The sequence below is a fragment of the Ailuropoda melanoleuca genome, chromosome 1 (assembly GCF_002007445.2).
Source record: "Ailuropoda melanoleuca isolate Jingjing chromosome 1, ASM200744v2, whole genome shotgun sequence".
NCBI classification, from domain to species: domain Eukaryota; kingdom Metazoa; phylum Chordata; class Mammalia; order Carnivora; family Ursidae; genus Ailuropoda; species Ailuropoda melanoleuca.
In genome coordinates this window covers 172,406,876-172,422,688 of record NC_048218.1, presented here as the reverse complement: position 1 = coordinate 172,422,688, position 15,813 = coordinate 172,406,876, and the positions used below count along the sequence as shown (strand labels likewise).

Genomic DNA, 15,813 nt, shown 5'->3' with positions numbered 1-15,813 from the left:
TTACTTCCAGTAACCCTAGCGGATTCTCACAGTGAAGAACTGGAAATAATCATCCCTTGTGTCTCCGGCAGCAGAAAAGGAAGAGTAATCATGAAATATGTCAGAGCCTTCTCCATAACAACGTCCTGTTCTTCTGACCTTCTTTTCCTATCTAGGGGAAGAGCATTTCTCCCATTTTATCTCATTTTAGCCTTTCTGTCTTAACTGTGGGGTTGCAGGTGGGGGAGACATAGTCAACAGCAGTCAGAGCCTCAAGGAAATCCATAGGAAACTCTACAGCCAGGAAAAAGGGGAGAGGGTGGGAGGCGAAGGGGAAGCCTATACCATTTGAGATGGTGACAGCCAGAAGATATAGAGCCCCTAAAAGATGAAGATTTAATTGGGAAATTATAGAATGCTATTCACCCATATCCTACCACCACACTAATAAGACTCCAAGATAATATAACATTGGATTAGGGCTGAAAGATCTGCAAGACATAAGCGCTCTGAGGAGGGGTACTTAGGGAAGCCCAAAGTAAATAGAGGAGACAAAAACAGGGACAGTAGAGGAATTTGAAGCCTCTGGCACTTAAAGCTACAGCAAATATTAAACATATCCTAATTCCTTGCCAGATTAACATAAATCATCACCATAAGGGTCTGTATATCTCACTTCCTGTTGCCTGACACAACATGTCTGGATCTCAACAAAAATTATAGGCATGCCAAAAAGCAAGAAAAAACAGCCTGAAGAAACAGTCCTCAGAACCAGACTCCATTATGACACAGATGCTGGAATTATCAGACAGAGAATTTAAAGTAACTAGATTATAAGTGTCTTAGGCTCTAATGGAAAAAGGAGACAACCTGAAAGAACAGATGGGTAATGTAAGCAAAGAGATAGAAACTCTAGAAATGAATCAAAAAGAAAGGCTATAAATAAAAACACTGTCACAGAAGTGAAGAATGCTTCTACTGGGTTTATCAGTAGACTTGATGTGCCAAGAAAAGGATTAGTGGCTTAAAGATGAGTCAACAGAAACTTCTAAACTGAAATGTAAAGAGAGAAAAAATGAAAACCCCAAAGAACTGAGAGACAATTGCAAAAGGTATAACATATGTATAATCAGAATAGCAGAAGAAAAGAAAGATCCAAAAGAAATGTTAAATCAAGAATGGCTAAGGACAGTCCAAAATTAATGACAGATATAAAACCACAAATCCAGGAAGTTTAGAGAACACTAAGCAAGATAAATATGCAAAAAAAAAAAAAAAACCCACCCACAACACTTAGGTGTGTGATATTCCAACTGCAGAAAACCAAAGACAAAGAACTAAAAGGAGACATTCCCAAATCCATTATTATATGGGGATTTCAACACACCTCTGTCAGTAATTGATAGATGAAGCAGACAGAAAATCAGTAAAGATATTGATGATTTAGAGCAGCACCATCAGTCAACTTGATCTAATTTCCACTAATAGAAAATCCACCTGACAACAGCAGAATGAATACACATTCTTCTGAAACTCACAGGAGATATTCACCAAGACAGACCACATTCTGGGACATAAAATATATCCTAACAAATTTAAAAGAATAGCAATCATACAAAGTATGCTCTCAGCCCAGAGTGGAATTAAGCTAGAAATCAGTAAGAGAAAGATAGCTGGGAAATCTCCCCAATATTTGGAAACTTAAGAATACACTTCTGCATAACTCATAGTTCAAAGAAGTCTCAAGAGGAATTACAAAATAAACTAAAGAGAGTTCAAATGTAACATCAAAATGTGCAGGATGGGGCAAAAGCAGTGCTCAGACGGAAACTTACAATATTAAACACATATATATTGGAAAAGAAGAAAGATTTAAAATCAATAAATTTTCCACCTTACAAGGTGTAGAAAAGCAATTTAAGCCAAAAGCAAACAGAAGAAAGGAAATAATGTTAGAGTTGAAATTAGTGAAACTGAAACAGGGAAAATCAGCAAAAGCAAAACTTGGTTTTTGGAAGAGATTAATAAAACTGATAAACTTCGAGCCTGACTAAACAAAAAATTAGGAGAAGACACAAGTTACCAATACTGAAACAGGTGTGGAGATGATGATCTCATTTGAGCACATGACATGTGTGGGTGGATGTGGCCTTCCTGTGTCAGACTCCTCTCGCCATAGAGGAGACCAACAGAACAGAGTAAATGACATTTTCCCATCTATTTTTGTTTTTGTTTTTTTGTCATGGCGCTCATGGAAAATTGGATGGGTGGATGGATAAATGGGGCACACTGCTATAAACACATAGATAAGATAGCAGGTGGAGGCTATTCCCTGGTATTCGCTGGTCAAGATGTTCCAGTCACCCCCAGCTCTTCCAGGGTACTTTGGGGGCTGAGACAGGCAGCCTGGTGTTTTCATTGCATGCACATGAAAATTGTTTGTCTTGCAATGTTTTGAGTGTTCTTACACCTGGTTCATCAGGCAAAGCATCAAAAGGCAGAAAGGAAACCCATGGTTCTAAGAATTTCCTTCCTCAATCCCCCATACCCACACCCCTTCTCCTAGTACTCCACAGGCCTGCTGCTCCCTACCTCTGGGACTTCTGGTAGAAAAGGGAAGCCTGCAGCTTAAAAGGAGAGGTGACCAAAATTTGTCCACAGGATGTCAGTTGGTACATGATAGTGGACAGTAACCAACATGTGTTGCTGGCTCTTCAGACAGTTTTTCCAACTAGAGGGTAGGCTCTGACGTTTTGTGCCATGGGACTTTGGTTAGTTTAATCGATGAGCAAGGCAAACTGAGACATTAGGTTTCATAAGGGAGACACTTCGTTAATAGCAATACTTTGGTAACTGACAGGCCGTCTCATGCAACGTCTGAGATGCACTGTCCAAGGTCCTGAGAATAGAAAAAGGAAAAGAACCAATCTGACCAGATCTCACTGATACAGATAGGAATATATTTTGACATAGCAGAAGCTTCCATCTCACCATGTCCTAGAATCCAGATTTTATTTTTCCAGTGTGATTCATGAACTTGGAATAAGAAGCAGATTATACTAGAAGCTAATGTTCCAGCATCAGCTTGAAAACCCTGGTCTTAACCCAAAAGCCTTCTATTGAGGTTTATTTCATTCATCATTCATACTCGTATGAGATTGAGTGTCTTCTTTCTACCAGGTCAGTGTCAGGAGCTAGGAATTCAAAGATTAACACAACCTGGCACCTGGCCCTGAGTGTCTAGTAGGTAGAAAATTTATGTGCCAACATGCAATAATAATCCAATGTTGTCTATAGTCTGGGACATTTAAATACAGGGAGAGCCCAGGAGACTTGAGAAAGGTTCCTGAAGGAAAGGGTGTCTGATCCAGGTTTTGGAAAGAAATTGCTAAGGGGGGAAGTGAGAGGAAGACTTTGTAGGAAGAGGAGAGAGGATGTGAAAAGGCACAGGGTCCTTCCAGCATATGAAAGAACATCCTCTGATTGAGAAACATTGAATTCAGAGTATAGGATTGAGAGACAGAAGACAGAGAGACAGAGGACCGAGAGATGAAAATAGATTGGAGACCTATTGGCTGATAATGCTAGGATAGATTGGGGCCAAAAAGTTACATCTGCCCGAAGAAGGCAGTATCCTCTATTATTATGTACTACATGAATGAGTAATTTTTACCTTCTGAAATAGAAACTCAAACTCATAGATCTATAGATGAGCAGCAGTGTATTATAGCTATGAATCTACTGCTATGCTTATGGCCACATTTAACACACTCACATGCCAAGTTATACACTGTTTCTTTGCCCTCAAGACGACCTGAATAGATGGTGGAGAACCAACATAGTTCAAGGGAATGCTGGCAAAAATGGTCAAATGAGACCTGTCACCCCAAAACAATAAAGGAATGATGTCCAGTGCCATATACAGAAAATATCTTGCACAAAACTCTACCCTTGTATTCAGCCTGTAATTTGACCCCTGGAAAATGGCGGTCCTCAAAACAAGGTGCCATCCATGCCTAGAATTTCTCTGAGCCTTCCCTGACTCAGCATTCCTTGTCATTGCTCACAGACTCAAGAGTTGAGGCTGGGGTCTGAGGCCCCAGGGCATGGCTGGGGGAGGGATATTCAGATTCTCCTGCCCCCTCTACCCCCAGAATTCTCCATCCTGGGCCTTCCTCCACATGCTGAGACTTGTGAATTAATGGAATAGAGGATGAAAATAGGAGCTCCTGAACATAATTTTTCACGGAATTAAATCCAGAGGGAATAGGGGACATTAGGTTGTGAGTAGCAAAGCCCCAGAATATCAGATGTCTGAATGCTGTGGAGTGTGACGAAACCCCTGGGGGGGACACTGCCCCAGATCCATGACTGCTCCTCTACTAGCTCCTGGCACCTCTATCCCTCACAGACGGTTTGGGCAGGTGGCAGCTTCTGGAGTGTTAGTCTGAGAGGTGCCATCGCTCCCAGCTCTGTAGCCTCTGTGCTCGAAGTGCTGAAGAGCTGACCTCCACCAATGACTCAATGACAACAACCCAGGGATGTCAATAAAACTCATTATAGGCAATAGCAGCCTTTAATGCAGACGTGTGGTTCAGAGAATTAACTCCTCCCACCCTTCCCAGGCAGCTTTGCTGAAATGAAAGTGGGGATTGACATTCTCACGAGTTTCCCATTTCCTGCCTGTTTTTATCAGGAGTCTAGGTCATAACAACTCCGATCATTCACGTCCTCACTGGTTTGCGCCTTAGGAGGGCAAAACCCGAAGTTTGCAGGCCCCCTCCTTTCTCTTCCTTCTCTGTGCCTCTGCAGAAGAGAAAGTGTCACAAAGACAGCCACACTGACACTCTGGCCTCAGGTGACTTCAACACCTAGTCCAGAGGCTGCATCTGGGCTCTGGTGGTGTTCACACTGGCTGTCATTAGCAAGAGGATGATTCACGTGAGCACCAGTTGTCCAGTGTCAGCCCAGATATCCATTTTTGAATCTCTTCTTTTCCTAGTGTCCTCCAAAGGTCACCTACAGCTGTCGCCATATACTGTCTGGTCATTCACAGCAAAGCCCATCCTCTCCTTTCTCCCCAACCCCTCAAGAATGAGTCAGAGAGTTTTCCTAATGAATGACACTGGGATTGGTATGAAATCATCATTTATATCAATGTTCCTAATCTAAAAATAATCTTTATGAATTTATGAGATCAGAGCTTAACATTTTATGGGAAAAAAAAGTTTTACATTTTTTAAAAGAAAAAAATAATCATCTATGATCCTAGCCCCTTAACATAATTATTTTCATTTCTCATTATTTGCCTCCAGTCTCTGTCCAGAGGTAGACATGGTTCGTATTTTGATCAGTATGTAAATAATGTTCATTTCTCCTGCTTTTTTTCCCTTCAGATCACATCTTCATAAATCTCATACTAAATGGCTGGCTGAATATATTTCTCTGCTTATTTGTGATTTCTTTAATGGTTTACACAAATTGGGGAAGACATTTATTTAGTTCTCATGTTATATTTTTATAGGTAACAATGTATATGGCATTTGCTTGCTTTTTTATTTTTGAGGAATAATCCCAGGAATGGGATCCCTGGTTCTTGATATGGATTGCCAATGTTTTTTTTTTAAAAGATTATACCAATTTATGATGCCAACTAGTAGGGCCCATGACAAACTAAAAGACCCAAGAGAGATGCCAACGTTAATGGAAAAAAAATGTTTTTGTTTGTTTTGATGAACTCTTTCTTTTTTTTTTAATATTATTGATCTTCACTGGTCAGGCCTGAATGGAGGCCTAAGGAAGAAGTAATGAAAATGAGGAGCCAAAGTAGTTTTACAGAATAGCTCCCATTCCTGACTCAGCATTCTTTCCTTCACTTGCTCCTATTTCTGGCAGGGTGAGGAGGCTGTAAGAGTTTGAGATACCAGTAGGTCTAGGCTCAGAACAAGAGCTGCTCCCTCTTAACAAGGGGACAGCTGGAGGCGAGTCAGACACAGACAAACCCCACGAGAGCCCAAATAGCCGGATAGTTGACTGTGTCAGGAGAGCCATCCAGCTAATGGCAGGCCTTCAGAGTTCACTTGGCAAGAATTCTTTAACCCATTTGAAATTCTGAAATCTGGAGGCATTGACCTCATCTGTCTGCCTTCCATCTTCTTTCTGGGGCATTCTTGCTGTGAGTTACTGGCCAAAGGCAAATCCTCTGATAGATGTTAGGCAGAGAATGATGTGGAAAGATCTGCCCTCCTAAGAAATTATGAAGTATGTGCGTGTTGTAACAATGCAGAGCACCAATGTGGGTATGCTTGGCCCTTTCCCTCCAGATGTGGAGCTTTCAGGGTGTTGAGATGTGCCATGACTCTAGTCTTCCAAATGTTGTACCCTGCTGACTGCTCAAACCAATAGAATCATTGTACCCAATAATGTACAGCACATATAATTTAAGAAGTGTATTTTAACATACATATTAGACATGACACTGAGTGTCTCAGCCAAGGTCATATAGCTACAATGAAATGACAGTGTCACTTAGTCCTTGGCCCTTTGGGTCTGGCTCACAGCCCACACTACATAGACACTCACCAATGAATGAACCTACATATTCTAACATCAGGCCCTTGCTTCTCCTTTATGCTCTGCAGCTTCTGAATAATATCTAAGTTTTATGTAGCCTTGCTCTATAGTACTTCAAAGATCAAAGGATCTAAAGATAATGAGTTCACCCACAGGCCTCATTGGCTCCCATGTAGCTTCCATTTTTAGGAAGTTCATACCTCTATGGACATCTGTCTGTTTGGGGGTGATCAAGATAGAGTAGCCCTCATCTGCTGGTTGGGAAAGAATTTACTGTTTCTCAGGGTCACCCTGGACCTGGAAGGGAGAAGCTGAAGAAAGGAGAGTGGTGTGCTTGGGGGTTATATGGCTTTGGACAATCATTTAACTTCTCCAAGCTCCTTCCCATTAAAGAGGAATGATCACACTTGCTACAAGGCCTATCTTGAGAATTTTATGAGTTGGTTCATGAAGCCCTCCCCTGAATAGAAGCACATGTGCTGTGAACCTTGAAAAAAACAAAAAAAAACGCTCCTTCCTCCCGTCAGCCTCACTGCTGCCCCTCGTGTCTGGACTCACTCCGTGTTCAGTCCGCAGCCATTTGTAACTGCAGAGTGAATGTGCCCATTTTCCTCACTGTGGTGTTTTCTCTGATCCCTTGTAGGAGGTGCTGGAACTTGCTTTCTCCATCTTATATGACTCAAACTGCCAGCTGAACTTCATAGCTCCTGACAAGCACGAGGTAAGGGTCTCTGTGGGGTTACTTTGTGACAGAATGTCACTTTTTTCCCCTAGAAAAACAAGCAAGAGAGAAATATTGGAAAGAAATTTCATTAAAAAAAAAAAAGCCTGCCTAAGAAAAATCATGAACAAAGGAACATCTCATTGATTTGGAATAGAATGGAAACTTCTTTAAAAACTGCCAATTTTAACAGATTCACCCTCTTACTAGCTTGACCAACAGTTCATGGTAAAGAAAGAGAATGAACAAATGCTTTGTACTCAGCAAGGGCATAATTTTGTCGACCCCAAGGAAGAACCGGCCCTGATGAAGCTTTGGTCTTCAATGAGTGTTGAATTTTTAGTCAGGATCTTCCCAAGAGAAACTTGTCTCTATTCTTTAAAACATTTGATGGAGTAGGTTTCCTACCATGTTTCCTCAAGTTATTTTAAGAGATTTAGGGCTGTCTCTGCTGTTGGAATTTTATTTTTGAGATGATTTTATTCCTTTTTGACATCTTATTATATGTATAATTTGTTTTTCTTCTTGAAGCATGCCTGTCAGCTCTATTTAAAATATTTAGCATAGATCTAGGAAAATGTATTTGTAAGGTGAAATAGCAGCTATGGTTGATGTAACTTGTTCTCTTGTAAACGAGAGCCCAACGTTATGCTCGAAACTCTTATTTTTAGATGATACCATTCAAATTTTTGTTTTACATGTGGTTGCATAAACAGCTTTTAGAAAGGAAGGGAACATTTTAATAGAATCTGACTTTTGTTTCCCATTTCCCCTAGGAGACTCTGCTCATTTAGAAGTTATTCAGTATCTGCTTTTCACTGGTTCAAAGCTTTTGAATAAAATTGTACATTCCAAAGAGAGAGGAAAGATTAGATGCAAATCCTGCATTTAGAATGGTGCTTAAATGTAATTCTGTGTTACTTGACATTTAGTTTGCAAAAGGGTATGACTTTGTCTTCATCTTTCTGAAAATAGATACTGAGGCCTACCGCTTCTCTTTTTAAATAAAATTGTGGTTATACACAGGCAGGCCACCGTATTTAAGAAGTACACAGCTGTGTGGAAAACTACTTTAGAAAGTAGAACTGCGGATGTTATTCGAATCTATCTATTCAAGGCTGTTTTATCCAGTGTGCATTAATTCCAGATAAGGATAAATGTTCTCGGACTGCCAAGTTTTTATTTGTAACTGCCACCTTTTATTGATATGGTGAGGAGAAAAATGCCATACACCTGTGAGCACTTTTAATTTCTTCAGATCTCTTTCATATGTATTACCTCATTTTATTTGCATAATCACTCAATAAAATAGGAAGTCCTATTACAGATATCTTCATTTATCATATAAGGAGAGAGGCCTCCCAAAATCGAATACCTCAACATTAGTAAAGATAACAGTAATTGCAACTAGCCTGGATTTCTGTGTGCCAGGCACCATCCCGTGTCTTATGCATTTCACCTCACTTAATCTTCATTATACCTCTGAGAGAAACAAACTATTAACACCCATTTGATAAGGAAGGGAAATGAGTCACAAAGAGGTTAAGAAACTTGTCCAAGGTCAAACCAGTAGTAAGTAATAGAGCCGGAATTGAAACCGTGGAGCCTTGCTCCAGGAACCCTGTCTTCTTGGCCCCTGCACTGTGTAGCTGGGGAGGTAGGAAGCCGGACCCGACCTCCTCGCTTCCTGCCCGTGCCCAACCTCCAGTGTCAGTAGTTAAACACCTCAGGGCCAAAGCGGTGCCATCTGTACCCACACCCACACCCAGCCGCCTTCCTCCAGATTCCTAGCAAAACAAATCCAGATACATCTTTTATTTGTAAATATGTTTGCATCTCTAAATAATAGCATCCCTTTTGAAACCAACTACAATACCATTATCACAGCTGATTCTTTAACATTTTGATACCACCATGTGTAGTCAGTTTTTGGACTTCTCCACTTGTCTCCTTTGTGTGCTTTATTTCTTTTGTACTTTGTTCAGATCAGAATCCAAATAAGATCCATGCATAGCAATTGGTCAACATGTTTCTTCACTTTCCTTGAATCTGTGGGTTCCTCTCTCTCTCTCCCCACACCCCCTCCCACCTTGGGAGCATCTGCTTGTGCTTTTTCTTCTTGCAATTTATTCACTGCAAAACCAGGTCATCTGTCTGTTAACCTTGCTGAGAGTCCAGATTTTGCTGATTATAATTATGTGCATGAGTTTACTGTAGCTGCTGACACAAATGACCACCAATTTAATGGTTTTAAAACAACATAAATGTATTACCTTACAATTCTGGAGGTCAGAGGTCTGATGCAGGTCTTTTCTGTGCTAAAATCGAACTACTGGCAAGGGCTGAATTCCTTTCTGGAGGTTCTAGGGGAAAATCCATTTCCTTGCCCTTTACACTTCTGGAGGCCACCGGCATCCCTTGGCCACGGCTTCCATTCGTCCACAATGGTGGCGGTCAAGTCTCCACACCACCTCATTCTGACCTCCTCTTCCATAGTCAAAACTCCCTCTCTCTCCCTTCTCTAGCTCACTCCTACCCTGTTTCCCTCTTCCACTTTCAAGGACCCTGGTGATTACATTAGTCCCCCCCTGGACAATCCCAGAAGACCTTCAAATATGAAGGTCATTAGCAATTTTTTAACTCCCTTTGCCGTGCACCCTAACATACTCACGGGCTCCAGGACATGCTCTCCCTTCAGAGGAGGGTAATCTGCCTGCCACAACCTGCGCTGTTATTTCACATGGTTATCTGTCTCCCGTATTTCCTATTAAGTGGCAGTTAGAGGATTCATTGAGTTGAGGCTCAACTTGAAGCAATAGTGGTATTGTATTCTTCTGTGGTGTCTGGTTGTCTCTCTTTGGGGGATGTTAGCAGCCATTGATGATTTTTGCCTAGATCCTTAGACCCATTAGACATTGGAAAGGCTGATATCTCAATTCAGTCACGCCTTCTTCATTTATTAGTGGGAAACTGGCCTCATATTTGAGGTTATACAGTTTATATGTAATAAGCAGGATAAATACTTTATTCTCCTTGTCAGTCTTCAAAATAATGTGCATCTTCCAAGTGAGAACAACGAGGTGGTTTTGGTGTTTGAGTATCATTATGAAGTAATAAATTTAAACATATTTGTGTTTTAATGGATTGCAGTGATTGTCATGATCAGTGTCCAAAGTATCCTGTCTAGAGAAAGTAGGAGCACCTTCTGGTTGGCTTCTGAGTCCTAGTGATATGACCCCAGATGTCTTTGACAAACTTTCAGTCATTCTGCTGTGACAAAATATGCCAGGCTCACCTCGCACATTTCCTACCTTTTCTCTGTGGAGTCATGGTCCCTTTTGGTAGAAAATGGTACTTAGCAACCAGAATCTGGGCATTAGGTGTGGTTACTATTACTTGGTTGATCATTATTTTTAGGCCTTTTTATGGGCAGAGCTAGGAGTTACGTTATTTCTTTAAAGATAAAATACACTGTTTTTTCATCTTGATACTTTCAACTCAGAATCAGTCGTACAGAATTTTTATTTATTGGGTGATGTACTCTTTAATAAAATCTCCTGTGCCTGCTGCTTCTCAAAAGTAAGGCACCACGATGTGTTCCTGTGGGTTAGATTAATCTGTCCTAGGAAGCTGGCCAGGACTGGGATAGCTGCACAAAAAGCAGTAATCCCAGTACTTAAGGATTTACAGTCAAACAGCGTTAGAGCTGGAAGGGGCCTCAGAGCGCATGGAGGTCAGTGGTCCCAATATCTGGAAGTATATCAGAATTAGCTAGAAGCTTTTCTAAGTAAAATTTATTCACCCAAGGTCTACAAGATCAGGATCTCCAGGGTAGGACCTTAGTATCTATTTTTTATGAAGGTTATTTATGTGGAAAAGAATGTTTAGATGAGTTCAGAATCTGTCTAAGAGATTCATGAGGACATGAATACTTCCAGATGTCTCTTAGCACTAAGCTGGTGTTTAGATGGGTTAAATGCTTTGGCAGAGATCACACAGCCAAGGCAAAGTTCTACGCTTCAAGCTTCAAGGCTGCGCTACCCAGACATACACCCTCATAATATNGTATCTATTTTTATGAAGGTTATTTATGTGGAAAAGAACGTTTAGATGAGTTCAGAATCTGTCTAAGGGATTCATGAGGACATGAATACTTCCAGATGTCTCTTAGCACTAAGCTGGTGTTTAGATGGGTTAAATGCTTTGGCAGAGATCACACAGCCAAGGCAAAGTTCTACGCTTCAAGCTTCAAGGCTGCGCTACCCAGACATACACCCTCATAATATACCCACAGTGCATCTCCTCAGCATAAAAAGTGGTGCCACTGATGTGCATCATGGTGAGATTTCCACATCCCTGTGACTTAAGATTCGTAAAGTGCTTACAGTCCTGTAGTACATTTTATGATGAGATCTGCTCTTATATTCCAGAACCTAACCCATGTAACCACAGTGCAAAGGACAGGCTAAGTGTAGGGTCTGGAATTGTAACTTGACCCAGTGAGGGCAGAAAAGGGGAGAATCTAGAGCCCATTCTAGAAGGAAGATTAGTCTGACAGTAAGAACAGAGAAAATGCTATCACAGAGGTCCTACAGAGGATGAGGATATCCTAAACGGTGAGCGGAGCACAGCATCTAGAATGCAGGCAGTTTTCTCAGATGCTGGCAACACAAGCTTGTTCGGCCACCAGGTATCGTGGCTGTAATGCCAAGTTCCAGGGCTACAGCCTCTGGGAGGAAAAATGACTAGAGCAAAGCAGGTCCTCAGATAAATAAGGTAGAGTTTCTGTCCTCAAGGAGTTCATAGTCTGTGGGAGAAACACAAGGCATCGTCAGTTTTAATGAGAAAGGAAGAACCAGATTCTTAATTGAGTGCTCTGGAGGGCTACCCAAGATTGATGATGTCCCCAGGAACCAGGCTTCCCAGACCCGGAGGAGAAAAAAAACCTGGAAACTGGAGACTCAGGGAGAAGAGACAGGCAGCCAGCCCACCTCTCATGAAGATCAGCCAATAATTGTAGCCATTTTGTCCACCAGACACTGGGCAGCAGAACATCATTTCCTAGCCCTTTGCTGAGAAATGCCAAGGTGGGGCTACCATCGGCTCCAGGTTGGGAATGGGCTATCATCGTGAACATTGGGAATCAGAGAGGAGAGGCAGACATTAGCTGCTAGACTAGAAATCGTGCTTGGAGTCAGGAAAGAAGCAGGCTCGACCTAATGCTGAATCCAGGCATGTTGGGATATAACCTACCAAAAGCTTAAAAGCAGACTCACTGGTAGGATGTTGGAGGTATGATGCTGCAAGGTCATGCAGAACTCAGATCCTTCTGCTGTTACATGAGAAGACAGGTGTGCTAGAGTCAGATGGGCCTGAGTTCCAGTTCCACCCATTCCACACGCTGCCAGCTTCCTCGGCCTCTCAGCGCCTCGGTTCTCTCATCTGCAGAGCAGAGATGATAACAGCAGTGTCAACTTTGTTAAACAGTGATGCAGGCAGAGCACTTAGCACAGAGCCCAGCACACGTTGAGTGGTCATTGTTAACCACTATCACTACTCTTGTCATTGTCATCAGTAGTTACCCTTGTCACCTCCTTTTCCATAGTACTGTATCTGGACGGATGGGCTGAATGCGCTGCTGGGGAAAGACATGATGAGTGAGCTGACCCGGAACGACTTGGACACGCTGCTCAGCATGGAAATCAAGCTCCGCCTCCTCGACCTGGAAAACATTCAGATCCCCGACGCACCCCCACCCATCCCCAAGGAGCCCAGCAACTATGACTTCGTCTATGACTGTAACTGAAGTGGCCGGGCCCAGAAGCACCCCCTCCAAAACTGGAAAATCTAGCTAATGGGAGAGAAGAATGAAAACACACCCACGCCTTGGAGCCCTCTCGCGGTAAAGAGAAGCTGTGGGTCAACACTGTCTTTGGCCTCGCCTCTAGCCCCAGCATTCTTTTGCCTCTACCTGGCATCTTGCTCACTGCCCTGATTCTGTTTCTAGACTCCGTTGCTTTAGGTCACTTCCCACTGCTGCAGTCTATTGGTGGGAGCAGAGCAAAACCCACCGCCAACAAGAGAGCCAAAGGGCCCTTCCATCCTAATCCCCCAGCAGGCACGTCCTTCCTCCCTGGAGGGCGCAAGCCGGCAGCACCAGACTGCCCCAAAACCTGCCCGTCAGACCGAAGGGAGTGCCCCAGAGCTTATGTCTGGAAGAAACAGCCTAGCTGCTGGAGAACATCAAACCCCACCTCCTCATTCCCCTTTTCTCCAGAGTCCGCTCACACCCCCAGTTCCCTGTGAATTGAAATCTGCTTTCAAATCCCTTCCCTCGTCCATGCAGGCCTTTGTCTTGTGCTGTTCCTCTTGGTTCCAAGAGCAGCAGCAGCAGCCTCGTTCTAGGTGTGGCCCACACCAGGTCTCCCGGACACAGTCTCTGTGCCCACTTCATGTCTGCACTGTGACCGTGACCAAACTTCCTTCCTCGCCAGCTAGTCTTGGGTGTCCTCTCTCTGCCCCAGCCCACACCTGCCTTCTTCATGCCTCACGCCCTTCCAGCCCCTTAGCTGAAAAGCACAAACGGTGAAGTCGGTCATCACCCCATCTTTAAGATACTAAACCTTAACGCCCCTGTGGCAGGCAGCCCCCCTCGACGGGTTTGCTGGTACCTTCTTCTGGGGGTTCTGCTCCAACACAGGCCCCACAGTATGGTCAAGCTGTCAGACATCCAAGTTTACATCATTGTAATTATTACAAGTATTGACAATTTGCAAGGGTTTGGGGTTGGTTGGTTGTTTTGTTTTGTTTTGTTTTGTTTTTGCTTTGTTTTTGTACAAAAGAGTCTAACATTTTTTTGCCAAACAGATATATATTTAATGAAGAGAAAGAGATACATAAATGTGTGTACTTTCAAGGTTTTTTTTTAATTATTTTAATCCTAAACATCTTCCTGAGAATAACATTCCCTTACACACGCTGTGGAATAAAATGAATTGTGATGAGTTGGGGAGCTGGTGTTTTGATTTGGTGACTTGGGTGCTTGCCGCTCAGTCCTTAGCATCACTGGTGAGCCTGTCAGAAACATTTTCAGCCCCACCCCAGACCCTTAGAATCAGGTGACTGGCATGCACAGTAACTTTTGAGAAGTGCTGGCTTAGGGGACTCAACCCCTGCTAGGTCACCATAGACTCCGAGCACCAGTAAAGCATGTTACTTCTAAGAAGACTATCTCAACTCACGGAGAAAATCAGACCCCCTACATGAAAATATGATTATTTTTCACTGTTGCCTCCTGACTGGAACGTTCCTTTTTTCTTCTCCCTTACCATTATATGATGTACAGAACTGACTAAAGTAAACACATCACACTTTGAGGGAGAACATTTAGCCACAGAAAAGAATGCAGACCCATGGAGCAGAAATAAATTAAGTCAAAAACGAAATAAATCTAACTACGAATTAATAAGATACGGGTCAGAGCCCAGCAAAGGATTTTTCTGAGGTCAGTTCCACCGGAGGCGTATCTGGTTCATAAACTCCGAGGGCTGCGAGGGATGTCAGAAAGGTCCAAGCGTGCAGATGAAGCATGGTGTGCAGCACAAGCCACTCCGGACTCGATGCAGAAGTGTTCGATGCCTTCAGGTCACTGCTCTGGACCGTCATCAGGATGTGCAATTACAGACTGACTGGAGTTGAGATGACATGGTCCAGAGCCCTCCATAAATTGCAGGGAAAAAAAATCCTTTCTAATCCATAGTAATTCGCAGGCGCTATGCTTCCCATCAGAGTACTCACACCTGACTGTCAAGTCGATGCGTCCCTTATCACGAAGCTCTAATGACGTGAACCCATATGTCCTTCTTGTCAGGAACGCTTATTAATCTGCCCATCGTCATGATAAGATGACAAATGTTAGGTAAAAGAAAGTAGACAGAGTCATACTGCCCTTTACTTCGGAGTTTCAGATCTGTCCTGGAAAGGGAAATTCTTTGGAGCAAAATATCTGAGGTCCTGGGACTCTGGGTTTAAGAGACTGATCTGTCCTATCCATAACCCTTGCTGGGAAGAACCAGCCCCTCTCCCTTTTGGCACTCATGCTTTGGTGCATTAAATAGAAACGAACCCTTTCCAGACGATGAAGAGAGCCTTCTACCTCCCCTGAGACCCTCCCTCTACGGACACGCGAGATCTGGAAAGTGTGACATCATTCCTTCATTTTGCAGCAGTACGCTGCAGGCTTGCTGTCCATATCTGGACAGCTCATCTCGTATGTCTCAGCTGCCAAGGCTTCCCAGACTGAGCCCTGCCCCTTCAGCTCAGCTCCTGCTGCCTCAGATTTCCAAGCTGGGACGAACCGGGAAAGCCAGAGGAGCAGTGAAGTAGGTTGATTTTGTCATCGGGTCTATGCTGCATTCTCCAGTTTGGCTTTACCTGAAATAAAACTGAGCATTGCATTTGAAACTGCTGATTTTTAATTCTTGTCTAGTTTTTCATTCAGAATCCATAGGGGGAAGGGTAATTAATTGGCCCCCTCAAAC

The 15,813-nt window shown here is 42.9% G+C and overlaps 1 protein-coding gene across 9 annotated transcripts in view; it reads left to right on the top strand.

The window, feature by feature from the left end:
* ELMO1 (engulfment and cell motility 1) overlaps positions 1-14,285 on the top strand; it is a 521,109-nt gene extending 506,824 nt beyond the window's left edge. For all 9 annotated transcript variants that reach the window (XM_034659738.1, XM_034659793.1, XM_034659646.1 and 6 more), the window contains 2 exons: positions 7,196-7,273; positions 12,879-14,285. In XM_034659738.1, coding sequence (XP_034515629.1) covers positions 7,196-7,273; positions 12,879-13,079 — 279 coding nt within the window. In that variant the 3' untranslated portion in view covers positions 13,080-14,285. The remainder of the gene's footprint in view (positions 1-7,195; positions 7,274-12,878) is intronic.
* Positions 14,286-15,813: the final 1,528 nt, after the last annotated feature.